The sequence below is a fragment of the Rhinolophus ferrumequinum genome, chromosome 6 (assembly GCF_004115265.2).
Source record: "Rhinolophus ferrumequinum isolate MPI-CBG mRhiFer1 chromosome 6, mRhiFer1_v1.p, whole genome shotgun sequence".
In the NCBI taxonomy this organism is placed as follows: domain Eukaryota; kingdom Metazoa; phylum Chordata; class Mammalia; order Chiroptera; family Rhinolophidae; genus Rhinolophus; species Rhinolophus ferrumequinum.
The window spans coordinates 39,939,145-39,962,749 of NC_046289.1; the positions used below are offsets into that span (position 1 = coordinate 39,939,145).

Below are 23,605 nucleotides of genomic sequence, written 5' to 3' on the forward strand. Positions count from 1 at the left end.
TGGTTTATTATATTCTATTTAAAACCACTTTGGACAAAGGAAAAAAATGAGCTAAGCAACTCTAAAAAGAACACACACAACATTTGGCTTTTAAGAAATGCAAAAAGGAAAGTCACTTGAAAATCTAAAACTTGTTGTTGAGCATCTGGTATTATAAAGCAAAACATCTTTTGTTCATTAAACTTTTTTTCTATAGACTAAACAAATTAGGAAGATACTAGGAAAGGAAGCAATACTTGGATCATGTTAAAGTAAGGATAGTTGGCTGTCATGATTTAAAGATTAGTAACAAGGGATAGAGAAGTTTTAAAAAAAGAACGGTAATTAAGCTTCTTAATTATACTAAAAAAGAAATGTGGCAGATTCCTGCGTTTTTTTAATGTTTCTGTAAGGGGCTCCATCATAAAACTGAACTGTAAAATTGTTTTTTTAATGTAATCTATAGAACACAATGAATTCTTAGCAAACTTTAGGAAATTCTCTTGTTATAAATTACCCAGATTTTATAAACAAATCCCCCTAACTTGCATTTTGTTTAAAGTAATAACTTTATATCATACAAATAAATTTCAAGTATGAAAAGTGCATTATTGCAATAATACCTCTTTGCAAGTCCAAAATTCTTGGTTTATAATAAAACTGTAAAGTGTTTAAAAAAAAAAAAGGAGTAAAACCATGAGTGCCATCTATTATGGAAGTCCAACATCTTAAAATGTTGCTCAACAAGTTGTAGAGAAACATGTCTGGAAGCAACATATAATTGAAAAGAAACTACTTGTGTTTTTACCATTTTACATTATTGTCTCTAGTATTTTCTCCTTCCCAAATAGAATTCACATCCTCTATAATGTTGCTGTTGAGTCAGCCATTCTGTGCAGTCGCCACTTGCATGCTTCCAAAATCATCATCTTCTTCATGTGTTCTCTTCAAACTGCCTAAAATTTATTGCATGAACATAACATATAATGGGAACTTAAATAAATGCACTTCTTAATGTTACAGCTAGTAAAAGTTTCATTTTTAATGAAGTGTTACCATGTATATGCACTATGAAAATTCCATGACTAGATGTTTAGCAAACTTTAGTAAATTGTTTTCTTATAAATTATCCAAATAACCCAGATTATCCCTCCATAAAGAGATAATGGAGGAAAACTTTAGGGAGCAATTAAACTTGTAAAGCAGTGCTGTGTTATATGGCTAACAATGGCATAGCCTGAAACTTATGCCCTAAAGGTCGTGCTAAATCACAGTAATAATGTTAATTCAGAGGGCAGATTCCTAACTGAAACTAAAGTCACTATAAGATTAATCAAATAAGGATAGAAATATAATACCAAGACAATGGAATAAAAAATAAAATATGTGGTATGTTAGTCATGAGGCTAAATACAGCTGCTTATGAGTTTCAGATGAGGTACTGCACTTGCATTACACTAAGGAAGCTAAGAGACAAATAGCTAATTCAAGGCAGAAAGTAAGGAGGTATAAAGCTCTACAGGAGTTCTGAATGATGGGATCACTTTTTTTGAGGAGATGACACCTGAACTAAGTTTGTAAGAATAGCTGAATGCGATATGCTTTCTAGGTGGAGAAAAGATACACACAAGAAACCATCAGTAGTTCAGTTTTCTGGAGTCCATATATAAAGAGGAACAGTGAGAGATACAAATAAGATCAGAAGGGACTTTAAACACTACCTATGACACCACCTGTGTTTTCTTCTGTAGGAATTAAGCCAATGAAGGTTTTTGTACAGGAAAAATAATCACAATTAGAACTATCTTTAATGAAAAGTCTGGCCATAATGTACAGAACAAACCAAATAAGAGTTTGGATAGGAGGCCAATACTGGCCTGAAGCAGACTGAGAGTAAGGGTATTATGAAAGAGGGAATGAATGTTAAAGGTACCAAGGAAACAGATCCTCGTGAATTTGGGAATGACTAGATGGAGGTGGCAAAGGAAAGAAAAGAGCCAATGACAATTAGGAAGTTGTGCCTGAGGGGTGGATATATAGAGCACTATCACTACAGGCAATCTACAGTGCAATATAGTGAAGAGAATGCTGGACTTCTGGATCAGATCACCAGTGCTCAATTTCAAGGTCCAACACTAAGGTATGTACTGTGTTTCCCCCAAAATAAGACCGGGTCTTATATTAATTTTTGCTCCAAAAAACACATTAGGGTTTATGGGGATGTCATCCTGAAAAATCATGCTGGTCTTATTTTCCGGTTAGGTCTTATTTTTGGGGAAACACGGTATATAACCTGCTCTTCCTATCTTATAAGGCTGCTGGTTCAAATAAGACCGAAATGAACTTTGGGAGACAAAAACCATAAATAAGTAAATTCCATGAGTGCTCTAGTAGAATAAAAAGAAAAAAAAAACAAGAGTAACAAAGTCTTAGAGAAGGAAGGTAAAAGTTAAAAGATTTTGAGAGTGTGCTCAAATCATTAACTTTGAAAAATGGGAGAGGAGCTCTCTGAAACAGAAAAGGAAGGGAGAAGGATTGGAATATTGATGGCAAGAGAAAAACTGAGGCAGCAGAAATGTCCCTGCCTTCAAGTTAAGAATCACTCTACTTAACTTGAAACACTTTCATTTATTAACCACCATTTATTTTTAATAAGATCACCTAAGTGTATTTTAGGGCCCCATCTCCAGACTCCTCTTACTTCAATCTAAGTTGTAACACAGTTATACTAGTTACAGACTTAAAATTAAACCAAGAAGAAATTTGATCTTCCAACCAGCATACTCTGATTAACTAGGTAGTAGTATGCACACAGCAGATAATACATTCATTCATTATAAAATTAAATTTGAAATTATCTTAATTCAATAGTCTACTCATAGTTTTCTAAACAATTTACATCGTTTAGTGTAACTTGTAACAAGCAAAACATGCTGCTACTTCTACCTTTCATACCATCATCTTTCTCCCTGCCAACTTTCTCAAAAATGAAAACATCCTTACCTGTGGTACCAGAATGAACAGATAAGGACCTTTCTATGTGGAGTGGTGACATCATCTGTATTGTTAATTTTGCTAGGTAGATGGCTTCATATTCCTAAACAAGATTTTAATTAACTTCAATATACATTTAAATTATTCGATACCCAAACAGTGGTTAACGTGTACATTATTGGTATTAGTTTATACCAAAAAATCTGATGCCATATTGTTGGAAGAGAAACAAAGGCTTAAAATTCCTATTTCAATTTCACATTTACTGATAAAACTAGAAATCACAGCAGGCCAATAACTTGCACTAGTGTATCACACACTGAACTGCTAGTCAATGTTCTCTACCACTGGAGCATTGTAAGGTTTGTACGATACTACCACCACTGTTAATCATTGTTGTGATAAAATGAAATGAGAAAGTAGTAAGAAAAAAATTAGAAAAGTAACAAAATTATCATGATTAGAAGAGAAGCTAAAATAAACTAGAAAATTTTTTTAGAATTAGTAAAGAGTTTAATAAGGTTGACAACTGAAAACTTAATAAAAACCAGTAGCTTTTCTATACAAATAACCAATCAGAAAACATACTGGCATAAGAATTTCATTTATAATGGGAACAAAAAAATATCTAGGAAAAAATTTCGTAAGAAATGCATATATTCTGTGCAGAGAAAACTTTAAAACACTAAAAGATATATAAGTTGATTTGAATAAATGGAACGTATTCTTCGAATGGAAGACTAAATATTTTCAAGTGCCATTTCTTTCTGACCTGTGAATGTAGAGATACTATTAAAAATGACTATAAGGCTCCTTCCAGTAAAGATAATACCAAAAATTAAATGTTAAGAGCTTGCCAGGAAAATTCTAGAAAGAACATTGAGGGGATCTTGAGCCATACCATAAGTTATTCATGTAATAGTTTAGTATTTAAAATTGTTTTATACAGTTACTGCAATAAGCAGATAAATGGAACAGAATATAACGTCCTGAAACACCCAAATATAGATCACAATTTGGTATATAATAAAAATGGCATCTCAAATAGGCTGACTAAAGATAAGACTCCCTTAATATACAAAGAGTTCTTACAAACCAATGAGAAAAAGACCAACCACCTTATGGGCAAACCATAAAGAATTGCCACTTTTATCACCATGATGACAATGATCAAAAAATTTGTCAAAATACTTCTGCTTATTGATATTGATTAGGGTATGGGGAAACAGGTACACCCTGTTTCTTGGTGGTGTAAGTTTACATTATTCCAGCCTTTTTAGAGTCAATTTGACAACATCAAATTTCAAATGCCCCGACCCAGCAATTCCACTTTGATCAATTATCTTATAGGTATATACACATCTGTATATTCGCAATGCTATTCTGTCCTGTATTGTTTATAATCATGAAAGGCTAGAAACAATCTAAAGGTCCATGTATAAGGAACTGGTCATATAAAATTGTGATATATACCTATATATGTACATGTATAAAAATATTTTGTAGGTAGAGCTATACATGCTGTTTTACAATGATCTTCAAAATATACTATTAAGGAGACTTATTTTTCATTGTATTCTCCTTAGGCATTGAATTTAAGATTTTTTAACCATAAATATATTATCACTTTTTCAAATACAAAAATCAGTTTAAAAAGACTGTTTTTACAGAAGAGTTAAAAGGCAAAGAAACTTATAAATTAGTTAGCTTTGTATTCTGTAACTATAAAGAAGGAATAAAAAATATTTTATGAAAACAAGGTAAAGACAGAGATACAACTTTTCTCTTTTAAATGAAGTAAAAGTAAATTGAAAACAAAAATGAGATAAAATTTCAAGTATGGTAACTGAGACAACCCATACTGTAATGCACTTGATGTCTCAATGTGAAATTTATTCCTGCATTAACTAGATGGAATCAGCCAGAGCACATTCCTCAACCTATGATTTTCCTTCCTGGAAAAAATTAACTAGTCGAATCAGATAATTAACAGGTTTATCTTATTGTTGTTTTTAGTGTGGCTTCCAGGCACCAACAAAATCTGAAACAGCATGGAAAAGATAAAGCATACAAAATAGATAAAGCTATTCTATGTAGTAGACTTAGAAATAAAACTCATATGCTCTCTGTGTGTGATGAAAGTGGAGAAAAAAAATTGAAGATATTTCTTATCAATTATTTTACCTTAGATTTAACTATGTGTCTTTAATCCTTTTTTGGTAAAGGCAGCTTTTAGGAAAATTCTTTTAACTAGATATGTAAACTTGAATAAAGAATCAAATTAGATGATGGCAATTTTTAAGTATTTGCCAAGTAAATTATATACCTAAATTACATGGACATAAGATTTTAATTATCCTACTTTCTGACTACTTTAAAGAAAAGTTACCTGAAGTTGATGGACAAATCCAGCATTAGGATTAATACAAAATCTTCTTTCTTGAACATAAGCAAATGCATCTCTGAAAACAGAAAATTAAGGTGATGTTATTATTTCATAAATTAATTTCAATTTTTCCAGAATTTACCTAAAATAGGAAATCATAATCATACAGCTTGAACTCCAGAGGGGTAGTGAGTTGCAGTGGGAAAACTAACAGCATGGTCAGACTAATCACAATCCCTCTGTTTACCAGCTGTGTGTCCTAGAGGAAGCTCCTCAACTTTTCTAAGCTTTATTTTTCTCATTTATAAAATGGAATTATAATAATACCTATCTTGGAGGGCTATTGTGAAGATGGGAGATAAGTGAAAAGCACCTTGTATAGCATCTGTCACGTAGTACATTCTCAAAATATTATTATTAGTTAATCAAGAAGTATATCTATCTACTGCCTTGTGTTGTTGTGAAACTTAGATAAAAGTGCCTCAAACAGTACCTGGACCATACAGAGACTCAATAAATCGGAGTTACTTTCACTATTATTACTGACAAGATACCAAATAATAAAGACAATATATAAAACAAAGTCTCCCAAATCTTGTTAATCTTTTTCATTTAAATAAACAAAGCATTTGTATTCAAATAATATTCCTTTAAGAACTGATACTGTTAAGCAAACTTTTCCATTATAATTTCAACACAAAGGATTCCAAAGAAAACGAAACAAGCATTTGACTGTCTACTGTGTCAGGCGTGTGGATACAATGCTGAACATAGCTCAAATGGAGAGGGTAATGGAGAACATGGTATATGGATGGAGAGGTTAGTGGGTACATATCATGCAAAGTTTCACTGGCCATGTTAAGAATTGTTAAGGATCAGAAACCTTTGAGAGCTTTGTGTGTTAAGGTGATTATACGATCAGATCAGATTTATCTTTTGAAAATATCATTCCAACTGTAGTGTGGAAAACAGAACAGACTGGAGAAGGAAAAAAATACGGGAAACCAGTAAGGCGGCTACTATTGGAAGAATCCAAGGGAGACTCAAGTGGAGCTTGGATTAGGGAGATTAAATGATGAAGAGAAAGATAAAGAGACCGAATCAATGTATACTTTAGGACAAAACAGACAGGATTTAGGACAAAACAGACATGGATCAGTTTGGGAGATGAGTGAAAGAGAAGGAGGTGTCAATGATTACAAGATTTCTAACTTGTACAAGACCATTAAAGGCAAGAAGCTCTTGATGCCTCCCCCATCTTTTTTATCTATGCAGTATGCTTGGAAAAGATGATTTTGGCTAAGAAAGACTACACTGAATTGTGAATAGAAGCTAAAACAATTCCTAGGTAATTTTTCATCGAAATACTGTTAAGGGAAAACATAATAAATTAAGTTTTTAAACTAGGAAAGCAACATCTGTATCTAGGAGTTTTTAAACTCGGACTAACCAATTCCCTTGTAAGTAGTGGGTTATTCTAACTCTAACTACCTTGGCTTCTTAAAATAACAACAGTACTAGCTCCATAAAATCACAAAATATTAGTCTAAGTATATAAGGTAGACAAGCTACAAAAGTTAAGAGACTGAGCATGGAGTGGAAGGGCCTATCTAATCAAACATGACTAAATGACAAAATCAAGAGAATATTAACTTCAAACTCCCAAACCATCTCCACCAAGCTTCATTTTAATAAAAATTTAAATTGTGGCTAGGTTTCAGAATACTGCCTTACCTGTACTTCATTCCAAATGTTTCCATAATGTATGCAATAACAAAGGCAGCACTGAAGAGGGGAAAAAAATTTAGAAAAAAAAACAGAAAACACAACTCATTAATTAAATACTAGAGAAGAAAAGATTATCTCTAACTTCATACCTCCTGGAGATCCCTGCATTTCCATGGACAAGAACTTTTCCTGAAAAACAAGAAATAATTATTCTGACAGAAAGACACCTGATTCAACAGCTAAAATATACTGAAACTATGTACTATGCCATAGTAAAATAAATCTTTTCTTACACATTTTTATTTCATACATACCACCTGGATATTCATTAATATTCAAACCATTACAATTATTTATACTAACTGTGTAGAGAATACAACAGACTTTTAGGTTAAAGAGATTTAAAGCTCACCCAGAATTTGAAAATAGTTCTATAGAGATATTTAAGAAAGCCTATGCAAATGAAACAAGAAGTCAGGAAAACACAAATTTGGGAAAAGCCCATTATATATAATTACAAGTTTCACATCCTGCATTTAACATGAATACTAACTAAAAACTAAACAAATAATCTCCTAAAAATAAACATTAGCTAAGTAAAGGAAATATTATTTACCTCCAGTTTGTAAGCTCCCATCAATAAACTCTTTAGTCTGAAGGCAAAGACAATGTGTTATAATTAAATGTGGATTAACATGAAGCATAAAATACATATGGTGAAACAAAATATATTGAAAATAATTTCCTGCTAATTTATATGAATAAAAATTACACTAATTCAAAATTTTCCAAAATGCTACAAATACGACTATTACAAGTTTAAAAAATTATACAGGAGCTAAAAATTAATTTGAATTTAATAAACTAAAAAGTGTGATTTCTCAAATTTTTGGAGATCATAAAAAAGCTTTAAAAATAATAAAAAAAATACAATCCCACAATTTTTAGTCAAAACAAAGCGAAAGTTTTAGAACCACAAATAAAAGATCAAACCATAAATTTTAAATGGTATTAAAATATTGATACCTACCATGGGAAAAAAACGTATTATATTTTCAACTGGATTATCTGCAATATCCAAGACTAAATATCTGAAAATAGAATATTTTGTAATAAGCACACTTTCAGATAACTATGTATAAAAAAACTTTGAAATTTCTTGGCAACAATGGAAAGAATGCAAAAAAAATTTCAAAGTATTATATTCCCAAGAACTGGCCCATAGATTTTATATTGCATACTTGAAGGCAAAGCATTTAAAGCCTTAAATACCGTTAATATTTCTCTGATAGTTTAGTATAAAAATTTTATCTGGTTAAAATAGAAAAATCACAAGTAGGAAGAAACCTTTGTCCAGATCCAAAGCGGATACAGAAAATAAGTGACAAAAAGATGCATATATTCCTTACTATTATTCTTCTATTTCTACCAACTTCCCTACGACTAAAAGATTCTTCCCTGCGTGGACCTGTGATACTTCCTTAGAACTCTACGAGGACAATTCAGAAGACCAAAGTCTGAAAGAGAAGGAGCCAATCAAAATACAAGGCAGTCTGATGGAATCATGAGTCAAACATTCACTATTTGAACTAATCTTCAGTAGTGCAAAAAACAGCCAAGAGACCACATATCCTGGAATTTTATACTTTGGAAGACATTTAAAATAAGGCATTATTAATATCGTAGGCTATTAAATTTTGCGTGAAACTTCCATTTCTAATCTATCCAAGATCAACTGTTTATTAACACAACTATAGGTAATTAAGTTATGAAATTAATTTTCAGTCAATATTGCTTTAAAAATTACAGTTCTTTAATGATCATTTAGGTGGTTAACAACATCAATAAATTCAGGGCTTATCAGAAAGAAGCTGAAGCTATAGGATCCAAGGATAATCCCATGTAAAAACTATAAATAAGGATTCTGATGACTGTATCTTAAAGTAATTGGGTAGACCTGTTACATAAAACATTGATTGCTTCAGGGGGATAAAAAAGTTAATTCAGAATCATACTAAAATATTTTACTGCATGCCATTTTGAATGTCAAAAACTCTAGTAGAACTGTCAACCTATAATCCAGTATTCTAAGTCTAAGGAAAAAGGGCTCTTCCATTAGAATAAAGAACCTGTACTGAGCATAAAGAACAAAAATTCTAAACAAATTAGAAATGTATAGTATGGCATTTTAAAATATAACATTTTAATTTTAATACAAATTAAGTCTGTATATGTGTAAACATAATACACATACCAGGGGTGCCAAAAAAATGTATACAAGTGGACACTTTGGTCAACATTGCTCAAGCAGTAGTTCACCGTAATCGGAAGTGTCTGGATGCTGATGGTAACCACTTTGAGCGCCTCTTGTAATTGCAGAAGTCAAACGTGACTTGTATTCATTTTCTGTTATCAGTATATATTGAGTATTACAATTTTAATAGTTTTTTCCTTTCTTAAAATGTGTGTACTTTTTTTTGGCACCCTCTATATACAATAGAGAAATATTTAAAAGGAAATACACCAAAATGTTAACTATAGTGTGTCTTCTGGATTGTGGAATTACGAGTGAATTTTTAAATATTTTTCTTGGTATCATTCTGGTTTTTCCAAAGTATAAAGGACAAATATTTCTTTGACAATTAGAAAAAATTCAATCTATTTTATTTTAGAATATAGATATTCCTTTTTTAGAACTAGTTTTTATTTAACTGAGAAATGTGTACACATAGTCAAAAGTTTTAACAGTATAAAAATATTTGCAATGAAAAATAGGTCCCTCTACCATCCCAGATTCTGCATTTCCTTTCTTAAAAGCAATCACTGTCAAGTTTCTAGTCTATTAGTCCAGAAATTTTCTATGCACATACAATACATATGCCTAATGTATTTATGTATTTTTAAACACATTGAGAGTATACACATGGTTCTGCACCTTGACTTTTCTTTTAATAAATGTTAGAGATTATTCCTTATCAACACACATAGAAATACTTCATTTTTACATAGTTACGGTATTCTATTATGTTCACACAATATATTTTATAGTGTCTTGTACTAATGGACATTCACCTTGTTTTCATTTTTACAAACAATAAAGCAGAGTATAAAAATATTTTAAACACATATATGCTTTTATAAAGACACAGAACATCTCTAGAATGATATTCAAGGAAGAGTTTTAATAGTAGCTGCCTCCCAGGAGAGAAGCTAGGTGTCTTGGTTTAGAAGAAAGAGACTTACTTTCATTATGTACCTTTTTGTAAAATGTATACTTTAAAAATAAAGTTAAAATAAAGAACATTAAAAACCATTACATGTTTAACAGCACTCATTGATAAATGAGAAAGGTAAAAATGAATACCATTTTTACTCCAAGAGATTTGGAAAAATTTTAAATGTTTTATAATTCTGTGTTGGAAATAAACCAAAAAAGTCATTCTCATAACAATTCATTAGTGGGAATGAAAACTGATACAACTCACTGAACGGCAATTTGCAACATCTATTAAAATATTAAATGCTCATATTCTTTGATCCAGCAATTCCACTTTACAAATTTATCCTATTAATATATTCACATATGAATTAAATAACATATACAGGGATACTTCACTGTACGCTATATTAGCAAATTTGGAAAAAAGCTTAACGTCCAACAACAGGAAACGGGGTTGAATAAATTTTAGTGTAGTCATACAATAGATTATTATGCAACTTAAAAAGGAATAACGCAGCTCCCTAAGTAATGATGTGAAGAAATCTCCAAAATATATACAATAAAAAAAGCCAGTATAAAAACCCAAAGTTTAGTTGTAGGAATATGCCTATATATGTAACATAATTCTGGAAGGATACGCAAAAAGAAGTTAACAATGGATGCCTTTCAGAAGGGCATTGAGAATCTAGGGGATAGGAATAGGGAAAACTACTTTTCAGTATACATTCTTTTGAACCTTTAGAATTCTGCATTATGTGCATGAATCATTTAGAATATTTTAAAGGACATTTATTTTTAAAAATAATGTACTGTACGACCTATCCCTATAAAATGGTTATGTACAGAAGAAAGTCTGATATAATAAAGTCAATTTGAAATAAAAACACTACGTTTACACTTTTTAATAAATCATAGCAATAATTCTTACCTAAATGATTGTTGAAAGTTTGGTTTAATAAAGTTTGCTTCAATATTTTGTCTTATGCATATTATATGGGTTATTCCATGTTTCTGTAGTATAGGAAGCTATAAAAAAGGAGGCAGGGGAAAGAAATAGTTTAAAATACAAAACATCATCTTACTGTACTATACATAGATGTTTGAAAATACATGATTCAACATTAGAATTAATACAGCCACATCTGAGCTTTAAGTACAGGAGATTAAAGCTAATTTTAAAAGAATACACCCGAAATGATGAGCAGTACATTTCAATGATTCAAGAGTAATACATTAAATGTCCTCAGAAGGCTAAAAGGATTATTTTATATCTATAATTTTAGAGCCTGATAGGACCTTAAAGATAATTTATTTGGGAAACAATACGATATAGGATTAAAGGCATGGGCTTTGGAGTCATCAGAACCCAAGCTTTATATCCCATCTCTGCTAATGACCTGAGCTCTGTGGCTTAGTTTTCTCATGTGAAAATGGGGAAAACACTACCTATTCACTGAGTAGTTATAAAAATTATGTAACATATAAGGTATCTGGCATAGTGCCTACAGCACATGTCAAGTGTTTAGTAGACAGTAGTTACATATATTGACTATAATCTTTTTTTCTTTAGAGGGGATTACTACGATACAGACAATTGTTCAACATCACTGATCTAGTTAATATCAGTACCAGAGCCCAAATCTCTAGATTACTTCTAGCCTCTCCCAGTACACTTTTTCAACTATGGGCCAGAATTTATACAATTCACAGAATCTAATTAAATCTTTCATGGTTTTAAATTCCACTGAAGTGAAAAAGGGTAACTTCAAATCGTATTATAGCCTGTGGTGTTTTTTTTTTTATTTGAATTATAGGGTAATTTAACATGATAATTCTAGAAAATATCAAATTTTTATTTGCAAGTGATTATAGGTCTCAATGAATTTACAGATGGTATGTTATTTTAATAGCTAGAATGTAAATTCCATGAGAACAAGGGCTTTGTTCACTGATTCATATTAACTATGTGTAACAGTGCCTGGAACACAGATTTTCAGTAATTATCTGTTCAATAAATTACGAACAAATTATGCTGGCAAGAGGAATCAGAAGAATAGAGGGAGTTTTCTATATATTTAATTCCCCCTCTCTGCATTCAATAGTCCAGAACAATCTAATAATTCATGAAAGAAGTCAAAGGATCATTTACATTTGTTATGAACCGAATGTTTGTGTCCTAAACTTCCTATGCTGAAGCCCTAACCTCCAAGGTGGTGGTATTAGGAGGTGGGTCTTTGGGAAGTAATTTGATAGATACCTCTCAAGGCAATTGGCTTACATAACGTCATAAGAGTGGAGCCCCATGATGGAATTAACGCACTTATATATAAGAAGAGAAAAGAGACATCAGAGCTTCCTCTCTCTGCCATGTAGAGATACAGCAAGAAGACAGCCTTTGGCAAGCCAGGAAGAGGGCACTCACCAAAACCTAATCTTGTTGGCAACCTGATCTCAGACTTCCCAGCCTCCAGAAATGTAATAAATGTCTGTTGTTAAAGCCATCTGGTCTATGGGATTTTATTATAGCAGCCTGAGCTAAGAAAATATGGTTTTCAAAAGTTTTAAATATTAATTTTTGCAGCAAATTTTCCTCTGTCTGCCATAGAGTTAAATTATCTGTATTTCCTGGGTATATCCTGAGTTAGGGGAAGAAAGGTAAGCATTTGGTGGGATTAATAATTAATCAATGTTCCATATGCACATTTATCCAACTTCCAAACTGAAGTCAACATTCATTCCTTTGTTTATACTTGATCTATGACATATGAAGAAGTTTTCATATATTAATGTGAGAAACTACAAGATGAAATATATAATTGTGGATAAAAACAAGTTTTGAAGGCACAATACATTATTACTAAGTAAAAACAAACCTTATGAAAATAGAATCCAAATGCAATAGCAAAGAAAGTCCTTTTTACTGTTCAATAGATTTTAAATTATATAAAGCAAATTATCTTATCATACTTACAAACAATAGTTTTACAAAAGAAATACTTCACTAGTTACAAAGAGTCTTAATTTGTCCCTTTTATTAAAATTGTACTTGAATGTAATAAAAGATAGGCTTAAATAATATTAGAAAAGGAGTTTATTCCCTAACATTTCTTTATCTCCATTATTACTTTTGGTTTTGTTATTGTTACATATTTTTGAAATGATGGTATAAAAAGAAATATGAGTGACTCAGGGTGGGAAATAATCAAATTTTGCCAGACAAGCTTTTCCTCAGTCTAACAAGACCATGGTGACATTGAAAGGGAAGAGGTTTTGAAGAGATGGACCCGTAAACAAATACTTATAATTTAATATGACAGATGGTATAATAGGTATATTTACAAAGTACAGTGGGAATACAAAAAGCAATAATCTAAAACCATCTTCAAGACCAGTATTTTGTGAATACTACATTATTTGGGCAATAACTTTGTCTTTTACAAAGTAAGTCACACTTGAGTCTATAGTTATCTACCCTATCTTTTCCTTAATACCATTTAAAAAAAAAAAACAAAACACCCCACCTTTTCAACCTAGTTGTAGGCCATTAAAATGTTGAATAGCCGTATTCTTGGCTTTAATTGTATTTCATATTGTTCAGAGTTATGATTAGTAACTACTGATGTCTAATATTTTACAGGGTACATTATTAAATAAAGGTCCATTATCTGGTAAATCTTTCAAACACAAGGATTTCATGAGAAAAAAAAAATAAAAACTCATTTGTGATTTGTAGTGAAACACTTGAGAATGAATGGTCCAGTAAAATTTGGAAAGAGGTAAGTACTCCAGAGTGATACTTACTGTTAACACGCAGTATTTGTGGACCCTTCCTCAAATACAACTCTTACTACTAAAAAATATTCCAAAAAAGTTGGTTAATAAAGTGTCTTCATGAGTTTAACCTAAGGTTCATACCTTGCTTTTCATAGCAGAAGAATATGGGCCTAAAAACAATCCAGGTAAAATTTCCTAGAAAAAGAAAAGAAAAAAAAAAAAGAGATATTTACCATCAGCAACTTAAATCTATATAAAATATGTACCATAAAAGTAGATTTGTAGGGTGTTTTCATAGTTGTTACAATAAGTTGCTAAACAGCTTGTTATTCAGGGAGCATTTACAAGCCACACTGAGCAAATGACTGGGAAGAGAAATGCAGATGTGATCTATATATCAAATGAGACAAAGTTTAAATACAGTTCTAAAAAGTCAGACATTCCCGATACTTGAACTTCCATAGTGCTTTTTTCCCCCAGTTTTACTGACAATAGTGCTTTTATAAGAAGTTTGGGTGGAATGAGTATATTGTATTGTTGTCTTTTAGATTAATAAAATGTCTCTAATTTTACTTCTATTCTCTGCTATAATCTAAAAATAAACATAAAGAAAATTGCTTTCAAAAGGAATAGAAATATTGGACCCAATTTTTCAGATGTAGAAAAACAAAGTGACATTAGGCACATACATATATTACTATGTCCCTGGTTCTAATCTAAGGAAGGAAAAAAGGCAACAGTTCATTTCCCATCTTTTTAAGACACACAATTAACCTTAAATATGTTAATATTTAAAACACTTAGTGATGAACCTACAGATATGAGTCAACAGATGAGTCACAAAGGATTCAAAACCTTTGTGAAATTAAGTTATTTAAATATGATAATAGTAGTAATATGGGTTGACTTGAGTAAATAAAAAGATGACAATACCTGCATCTCTCGTCTCATAGGGTAGGTCCACTCCTTAAAAAAGAGAGGAATACACAAGAATTAAAGTAAGTAACATTATGAAAAACGTCATCAAATTAAAGATTAAAGATGTGACATTCAAGTGTGTGGATTTTTAAAAAGCACATTATATTTTAAGAATATTCTATAAAAGCAGCAGATTCAATTGGCTTTACAAACACCTGAAAATTTAAGTGACAAGAAACAAATAATTGGGCTTCCAAAATTATGAATATGTTACCTCATACAATGGATATAATAGTTCATTAATTATAAGAATAGATATTCCAAAAGTTTCTCCCCCAAATAATCCTCCAAGCAGAGATGTTAACTAGATTTTGTCATTCATGCCAACTCAAATCAACTGGCGGTAGACAGCTGTAGAGAAAGACTATGGAAGGAAAGAGCGCTGTGATCAATGAGCAATATCTGAGATGGATGAAGGAAGAATGGTATGTGACAGGTATTTGCTATCCCTGATCTAAACTGCCAGATGCTTATCAAACATATCTTACTTTGGCTTAAGATTCTGTCTAGTTCACTTCCCTTTAAAGATACATTTCAAGAATACCATAGATTTCATTCTGTCTTTGGAATGCAGACCAAGATAAAGAAGTTGGAAAGTAATGCAAAATGCCAATGGCAAAAGACAAAAATATTTTAAAAGCTGGGAAAAGAAAAAAGCAGTTACAAAGAATTGATATGAAGAATCAAATGTAGTACAGACAGTCCTAAATTGTGAATGGATTGCATTCCAAGTTTCTACCTCGGTTACTTAAAACTCAGAAATATAAATAGTAATTAGGTTTCTGAAGTTAAAACTAGAAGTTTCTTTTTTTAAACTTTTCATTTTGAAATAATTTGAGGATTATAAAAAAGTTGCAAAAATCATAGAAGAAATTCCCTTTACCTTTTACCCAGATTCTACAAGTCAGAAAAGTATTTTTAACACATAAGATATAAATGTTATACACTTGTAATAAAAAAGACTCCTGATAGTCAATGCTAGTCAGCAGGTATTCTTTAAAAAGAAACGAAATAGTTTTTATTTTTAATCTTGAAAAACGTGTCTCAGCAATGCAGAAGTAGACTATAAACCCTGAGAAACTATGTAATAAGAGATAAAATATATTTTAAAAAATTATCTTTAAATGAACAAGTGAACTAACAAGCAAATTTTGTCACTACAAATTAGTTTTGCCTATTTTTGAACTTCATATAAATGGAATCACACAGCAGAACTATTTTGCATCTGGCTTCTTTCATTCAACTCATGCTGTGTATATCGGTAGTTTGTTCCTTTTTATCGCCGTGCAGAATACTATTGCAGAATACTATTATAAGCCACAAACTGGAAGAAAATAAATGCAATACATATATCCAACAGAAGACTTGTATCCAAAATACATAAATACACATCAACAATAAAGTAGTGACCCAATTTTTAAAGTGGGCAAAGACATCACACCATGGAAGATATAAATGACCAATAGCACATGAAAAGGTTACATGATCAGTCATTAGGGAAATTCAAATTAAAACCACAAGGTACGGTGTTTCCCAAAAATAAGACCGGGTCTTCTATTAATTTTTGCTCCAAAAGATGCATTAGAGCTGATTGTCCGGCAAGGTCTTATTTTCAGGGAAACACAGGAACCCCAAGTAACCCAAATGTTTTTCCATGATATATTCATACAATGAAATAGTACTTAGCAATAAAAAACAATCAACTTCTCATAAACACAATGTAGATATATTTCATACACATTATCAATGAAAGAAGCCATAAATAGTCAATTTTGTATGATTCCATTTACATGAAGTTCAAGAACAGATAGAACTAAACTATGATTGCAAGAATCATTTGTTGCCTATTGTGGGATAAGGTAGGGATTGCCTGGAAAAGGTATAAAATAACTTTCTATGTTGGTAGAAATGGTCTATATTTTGAGAGGAGCAGTTCCACTTGTATATAATTATCAAAACTGACTGAATCACACACTTAATATCCATGCATTACACTCAATGTAAATTTTATTTCTATTAAAAAAGAGAGCATCCTAACACAAAAGACAGACTACATACAAAGGAAAGACAACATATAAAGACAACTGAACTGACCCTGACTTCTCAAATGAAAGAACGAAAGCCAGAAGATAGGTACATACATTCAAAGTGGTGAAATAATCATTGTTAACCTAGATGCTCAGAATATCATCTTCCAAGAACAAGAATGAAATAAAAGACAATTCCATACAAACAAAAACAATTATCAGCAGACTCTTATTAAAGGTACTTCTAAAAGATGTTCTTTGAAGAAAAGGCACTACTGTTTATTTTACTTTTCTACGAGTATTTTAGACACAGAAAGCCGACTTTGACTACAAGTAGTCTGACTCCGAGTCCATTTTCTTAATCACTAAACTATACAGGCTGGCTCTCAATGTAAGAAGGAACTATTATGGCAATATACCTTACACTTATCAATATTTAAACAAATATTATTTAAACAATTTTTAAAGTTAATATTTAAATATTGCCTGCATAAAATGATTAATTTATGGGGATTAATAGAATAGTAATGAAGTACATAATTTCCAAGCCAGTAGAGGGGAAAATGTGATTAAAGAAATTGTACAAACTGAATGTTTACCTGCTTCTTTAACTTACCAATATGTTATAATCTTTTTATACTGAAAAGTTTTTAAAGAACTTAGGCCAAAGACTCTGTCATTTTAGTCATGTTACCCCTAACATTGAGCATAGTGCCTGCCATAGAATAAGTACACAACAGGTTTGCATTTCAGAGATCAATGGCATTAGATTCTATGGAACTTTTTTTTCCTTTTCTTTTAAAAAACAGATTCTTGAGAAGTCTAAAAGTCAGTCTTATCTTCCTGAAGCAACTTGTTAGAGCTGTGAGAAAGAAGAAAAATGATTAAAGGACTGTGTACTTTTGAGTTTACCTAAAATGAAATCTCTAAACTGTACATGATGAAAGAAGAAAAACGGTAAAATATACGTATGGAAATGGTATATTATTTCAGGGAATACATGGCAATATGCCAGAAGGCACACTCAAAGCCATAGGATAAACGTGCTTCTTTCTGGAATACCAATTTTACCAAAACGCTTTTTAGTATTTTCACTGGCCACTAATAAAACATTTTTATATGAGATCAAATATGAATATATGGGAGAGAATGCAAAATTTACCTGAATTTTTAAGTGAAACAAGAGGCTTCAAAGAAATTTTGAGCTTCCCATAAGGTTGTATGCAATAGAATGTGAAGAACTGTAGCTATATTTATGTAAGAAAGATATTACAGGAGTAAAACGCAAGTTACATAGTAGTAAAGAATAAAGATTATTCCTATTCACAGGACAGATCAGCACACAGCCTCTTCTAGTGAGCATCAGGACTTGGTGTAATAAGCATGGATCCTTTGAAATCTAGAAAGCTTTCTCTCACAGAAAATTTCATTAACTATTCCTGGTGCTAGGATCCTGTTCTCAAGCGTCTTCCCTCTTTGTTGCCGTAGCCCTACCTACCTGCGTACCTAGAGAACAAATCTTAAACTTTCTTATTCTACCATTCCTGCTAATGCCTTCAGCCTACTAAATCAAGATTTTGAACGTCGTTCACTCAGTCTTGCTCTACCAGACAACCATCTGTCGGAACATGTCTCTAATAACAAAGTCTTGCCTGTATCACAATCTTAATCTTAGCCTTCCCATGCTGCTCCTAAAATGCATCACTTTAGAGATGGTAGTATTAATAGGGCAGACTCCCAACATAACTACCACTCTAGTGTGAGCTACTATTGTAGTTCATTATTATAGAATCAAATTCCCAAACTTTGATGATTAGCCAAGCAGTCCAACTACATTTTCAAACCAAAGCAAGCCAGCTAAGCCGAAATATCCCAAGCCAAAGCATGGTGTGAAACACACCCTGCTTCCGATAAAAATTAATTCACATGTGAAAAATCCTTCAATCATCAATGATAGAAGGTACCACATATTAAAACGTTTTTCAGCCTCTCTCCTTCCTTCTCATACAAATGAAGTCACATAATCTATAAAATTGTACTTAGGGGGTAGAAAAAAAATGTTATAAAAATGTTCAAAGACCAATGAATAACTAAATGCACCAAAGAATATATGACAAATGGACCAAAGAACATAGGCTATAACCATGAGGTAAGTAAAAACTTAATTCTTATCATCAGATGGATTAAGTGGGTTGAAACACTTAATTTTTAGAAATACCAAGGTAGATTACAAATTTTACATAGGTTGGGGGAAGCAGGTGGGGCGGGAGGGTGGAAATGATCAGAATTCTATACCTGAGCTGGGACATTTCACAAAACAGAAAAATTAGTATTACAGTCTCTCTCCTCCAAAAAAATGTAAACCTCTCCAAAATAAGCCCTTTCTTTTTAACTCCCACCTCTAGCTCAAGCTTTGCCTAAACCAAAGGACCAAAGGAGATGTTACTCAAAAATAAGAGGGTTGGAAGGCTTATGGAAAGGCAGAGAGACATTTAAGTAAGATGCTTCTAAATAAGTTATTCTTAAACCTGGCTGCCATTAGAATTACCTGGCTCCATCTCAGACCAATTAAATCAGAATAGGTGATGGTGGACCCAGGCAAGGCTATTTTTTTAAAAGCTCCTTCGATGATTCTACTCTACTGTCAGGTTTTAAAAAGCACAATTTTAAATGTAAAGGAGCTAGGAAAGGGATGCTCAGTCAGATATATTAAGCAATTCCTATTTTTGATTCTGTACTATCAAAAGATAGAGGAAAATAGGGGTAAAACTTAAGTTGCTGAACTACAACTGAAATAAATTATATTTCACATTCTATCTGAAAATAAAACATTCATTTTAGAATTATAAAACCAAGAGCCCTAACTATGCAACCAGTTTGTTTGAAAATTGGTACTGTAAGCTCCTTTTTTTTCCTCACATCTAAAAATACTATCATCTTCCCACAAGTAAGACTCTACTATCAAAACTGTTAAACAGAAAACTACAGGCTGAAAATGGTGTCACTCACGCTGAAAGACCATGATACACCAAACCTAGATTTAATACCTGATCTAACTGCAGCTTCCACCTCTCCCAGAAACACAATCTTAATCAGTCTGCAATTTCCTGATCAACACTAATACGGTAATCTGCCTGATAAGACTCCTGCCTTCCCCTACAGGAAGGTGTCCTTGCCTGAAATAACCCACTCTTTCATTTTCTTAGTCCTTTTTGTACAATTTATCAGTTGCCTTCTAGTTGCTAGACGGGATGCTGCCCTATTCATGAACGACTTAATTAATTAGATCTTTAAATTTGAACTTGGAATAACATTCTTATAGAGATTATAGGATCATCAAGCTATCATAGCTTGAACACATCGATCATTAAGAGCATTCATTACTTTACTACTTGAATTCCACTTTTACAAAAGCAAGATTTGGATTGTAATTTAGCTTTCCATTAGTGCTTCCTATGTGGAAGAGATTGCTGGCTGGTCACCCCAACTATGTTTAAGACCATTTGACACTTAACATATCTCATTGGAAATTAGAAAATTAACAGTTTTATTAGTCAGTCTATCATGACTAACTATATGGCCTATTTAATGGTTATTTTTATAGTTTTGCCTGTGTAAAAAGCACTCATCGTCTTCTGTGGAAATGTTCCTATGGTTTTGGTGGGAAGGCTACCAGTGATAAACTTCACTACCTTAGCTAAGGAAGCAGGGATATGACCTAGTCCTGGGCCCTTCATTATATTCACCCCTTCCTGGCGATGGTGACTGATCCAAAGGATGGGCACATGACCTGAGTGGGCCAGTCCTCTAAATTTTAAACACTGAAGCTTGAAGAGAGGTTCTTTTTTCCTTAATGTGCAGACAACATAAGAGTGTGAACCTGGAGCAGACGATGAAGCCCAAGAAAAAGTAGAGACTTTGAGATAAAACAGAGACAAGCACTGATGAGAGGCAGAGGCAGTTCTGATGCTTTATAATACTGTCTAGTTGCCTCACTGAGCTGCACCCCTAGCTTTCTGGATTTAGTTACTTCCTTTCTTTTTGCTTAAGCTAGTATGAGTTTTGCAACAAAAAGAGAAGAAACATCCAATGCTATGAAATAAGGAACAAATTGGCTTTCAGTAGATAATATCTGTATCATTATCTATCAGGGTTTAAGAATCAGCACTGCTGTCCCTCACAAGAAAGAAGCTATATTCCCAGTAATATTTTATAACTTTTGCAGGGGTAAGACATATTATATACACAAAAAAAGAATAAATGTCAAGTCTGTAAACATTTTAAATTAGAACTTTTAAGATTACAGCAGTGAAGAATTGAGTTGTATTAAAAAGAATAATGAATTAAAAATCATCAGAACAAAGTTCTTACTGTAGCTTGTGCTACTGTGTTACCTTGGCACATCACTTATTCTCAGTAAGCTACAACTTCTTCACCTGAAAATTGGGAGTGCTCTACATTATTCCATTGCTTCCAGTGTTGAAATTACTGAATAATTTTGCAAATATAAAACACACTCACTTTTCCATATTAAACAAAGAACAAAGTATAAATTCATTTTTTAACTAACATATATTCAACGGTTTTTCCCTATTCGAGTTTACTCCGAAAACATACGCAATTCTCAAGGAACACTACCACAATCAAAAAGATCCCCTGCAAAGAAAAAAATGAGAACCCCAAATGAAGATCCTGTTGTAATGAATATTTGTTATAAATTGAATAGTCTCTTAAAAATAGAGCTTTCTTTTCCAATTAATTTTAAGATATTCAAAACTAGAAATTTTATATTTTTTGCTTGATCCTGCGCTAAAGCATAACTTAGTATTCTTGGCCTAATACTAATTTAGACTTTAGAAAATTCTAATTTAGTAGTCTGCAATACCCTAAAGTATTTTAAACTTGCAATAGAGAAAACTCCATAAAAACGGTAGACAGGAAAGAAGTAAGGTGGGTTAAAAAGAACCCCAAATTAGAAATCAGGAGACCAAGTTATAAAGAATTTTCTCATTAACTTCCTTCCAAAAGGCAAGATTTCTGACTTAAGTTTCCAGATTCAAATGAGCTAGCTTTGTGACATTTTATTCTGGTCATAACTTTGCCTCAAAAAAACAAACAACACCCTCCAAAAACAAAACAACTACTTTGGAAAACTTTTCGAAGGCACATTTGGAAGTTCAGGCCACGGGTCTATTCCACATGTGGGCCCATGTGTCCCACAAGTGAGTCAATTGACAGCAAAGATATCCCTCAAACTGAGATTAAAAATATTACCCTCGTGTTGCTCTGACAATAAAAGGGGAACCTTACTCCAAGTCGTCGACGCGGACCTAGCGGGAAAAGGGCTGCTTTTTGCTGTCTCTTTAAATTAAGAGACCAGACTGAGACTCACACCCAGTCCCTCCGCCGACGCCTCGGGAGGGGAAGAGGAACTCTGAAGGAGGGTTAAGAGCCGACAACCCCCAGAGCCGGAGGCCCCACCCCGAGGTCCCGGGACGTCCTCCGGAGGCAAGGGGGCTCTTGTAGAGCTAGAGGCTTCGACGGTTGGGGCCTGGGGTCGCTTCTCGGCTGAGGAGGCACAGGGAGGCCTGTGCGTGGCAGACACCGGGCCGACTCACCTCAGCGTCTTCTTTGCACTGTGGAAGAGAGGGGAACTCCAGCTTCACGTCCTCCATGATCCCGGCCGGCGGGCTGGTGGGTGGGGTGGGAGTAGGAGTTATTCGCCAGACCGACCCTCGGGCTGGCAGTGGCGGTGAAAGGAAGGAGGGCCGGTGGACCCGAGGGCTGACGGACGGGCAGCGGGCTTACAACTAACACAGGCAGACCAAAAGGTCCCAGCGACTCCGGCGGCGGCGGCGACAGCGAGGATAAGGAACGTTGGGCGGCTCATACCCGGCCGCCATGCTACTGCCGTCTCCCTCCCCTCCGAGTCTCCGCGCCCCTCAGGCCGCCCAGGCTCGGGCACAAGCACGAGCCCTACAACCGTCTCCCCTCCTTCCCCCCGCCCTCACCACGCCACCCCAGCCAATCCCAACCCACGCTCGCCTTTGGCCCGCCCCTCCCCCCCGCGGCCGCCAGGTGTCAGCGCGCCGCCGCCCCGCCCCTTCGCGAGAGCGCAGACGCAGGGGGTGGGGCCTCGGAGGCGCCTCGGCCGGAGCTCACCGGTTGTGGAGGGGGTGGGGCTGCAGTAGGAGGGAGGGAACGACTGAAGGTCCTGGGAAAGACGGTGGGACAATCCAAACCAGTTCTGCCCTTACCAGACAGACGCAAATCTCCTTTGGCATAAGAATGGGCAAAACATAATAGCCACGAGTGTTAGCATCCAAAAGGAAGACCATAGTTTCCTCTCAGAATCCTGCGCAATCTGTTGTGAGGCTATAACCAAAGGAGTGATAAGTGAAGCGTTCATCTTAAAATTATGTTATGCTACACAGAAAATGAAACACACATCACTTTTAAGCAAATTGAAACGGTGGACTTAGGTATATGACAACTAGAAAATCTCAAGAAATGGCAAAT

At 33.5% G+C, this 23,605-nt stretch overlaps 1 protein-coding gene across 4 annotated transcripts in view; it reads right to left on the bottom strand.

The window, feature by feature from the left end:
* Window positions 1-23,055, bottom strand: part of STYX (serine/threonine/tyrosine interacting protein) — a 66,165-nt gene extending 43,110 nt beyond the window's left edge. The window contains exons 1-12 of one of the 4 annotated variants that reach the window (XM_033108058.1): window positions 22,895-23,055; window positions 22,705-22,777; window positions 15,015-15,047; window positions 14,223-14,276; window positions 11,236-11,333; window positions 8,118-8,178; window positions 7,704-7,740; window positions 7,237-7,276; window positions 7,094-7,144; window positions 5,363-5,435; window positions 2,983-3,076; window positions 758-935 (exon numbers count right to left, since the gene is read on the bottom strand). In XM_033108058.1, the coding sequence (XP_032963949.1) occupies window positions 862-935; window positions 2,983-3,076; window positions 5,363-5,435; window positions 7,094-7,144; window positions 7,237-7,276; window positions 7,704-7,740; window positions 8,118-8,178; window positions 11,236-11,333; window positions 14,223-14,276; window positions 15,015-15,047; window positions 22,705-22,761 (672 nt within the window). In that variant the 5' untranslated portion in view covers window positions 22,762-22,777; window positions 22,895-23,055 and the 3' untranslated portion in view covers window positions 758-861. Of the gene's footprint in view, window positions 1-757; window positions 936-2,982; window positions 3,077-5,362; window positions 5,436-7,093; window positions 7,145-7,236; window positions 7,277-7,703; window positions 7,741-8,117; window positions 8,179-11,235; window positions 11,334-14,222; window positions 14,277-15,014; window positions 15,048-22,704 lie in introns of those variants that run through there. The other 3 variants (XM_033108056.1, XR_004423200.1, XM_033108059.1) reach the window with 3 other exon arrangements.
* Window positions 23,056-23,605: the final 550 nt, after the last annotated feature.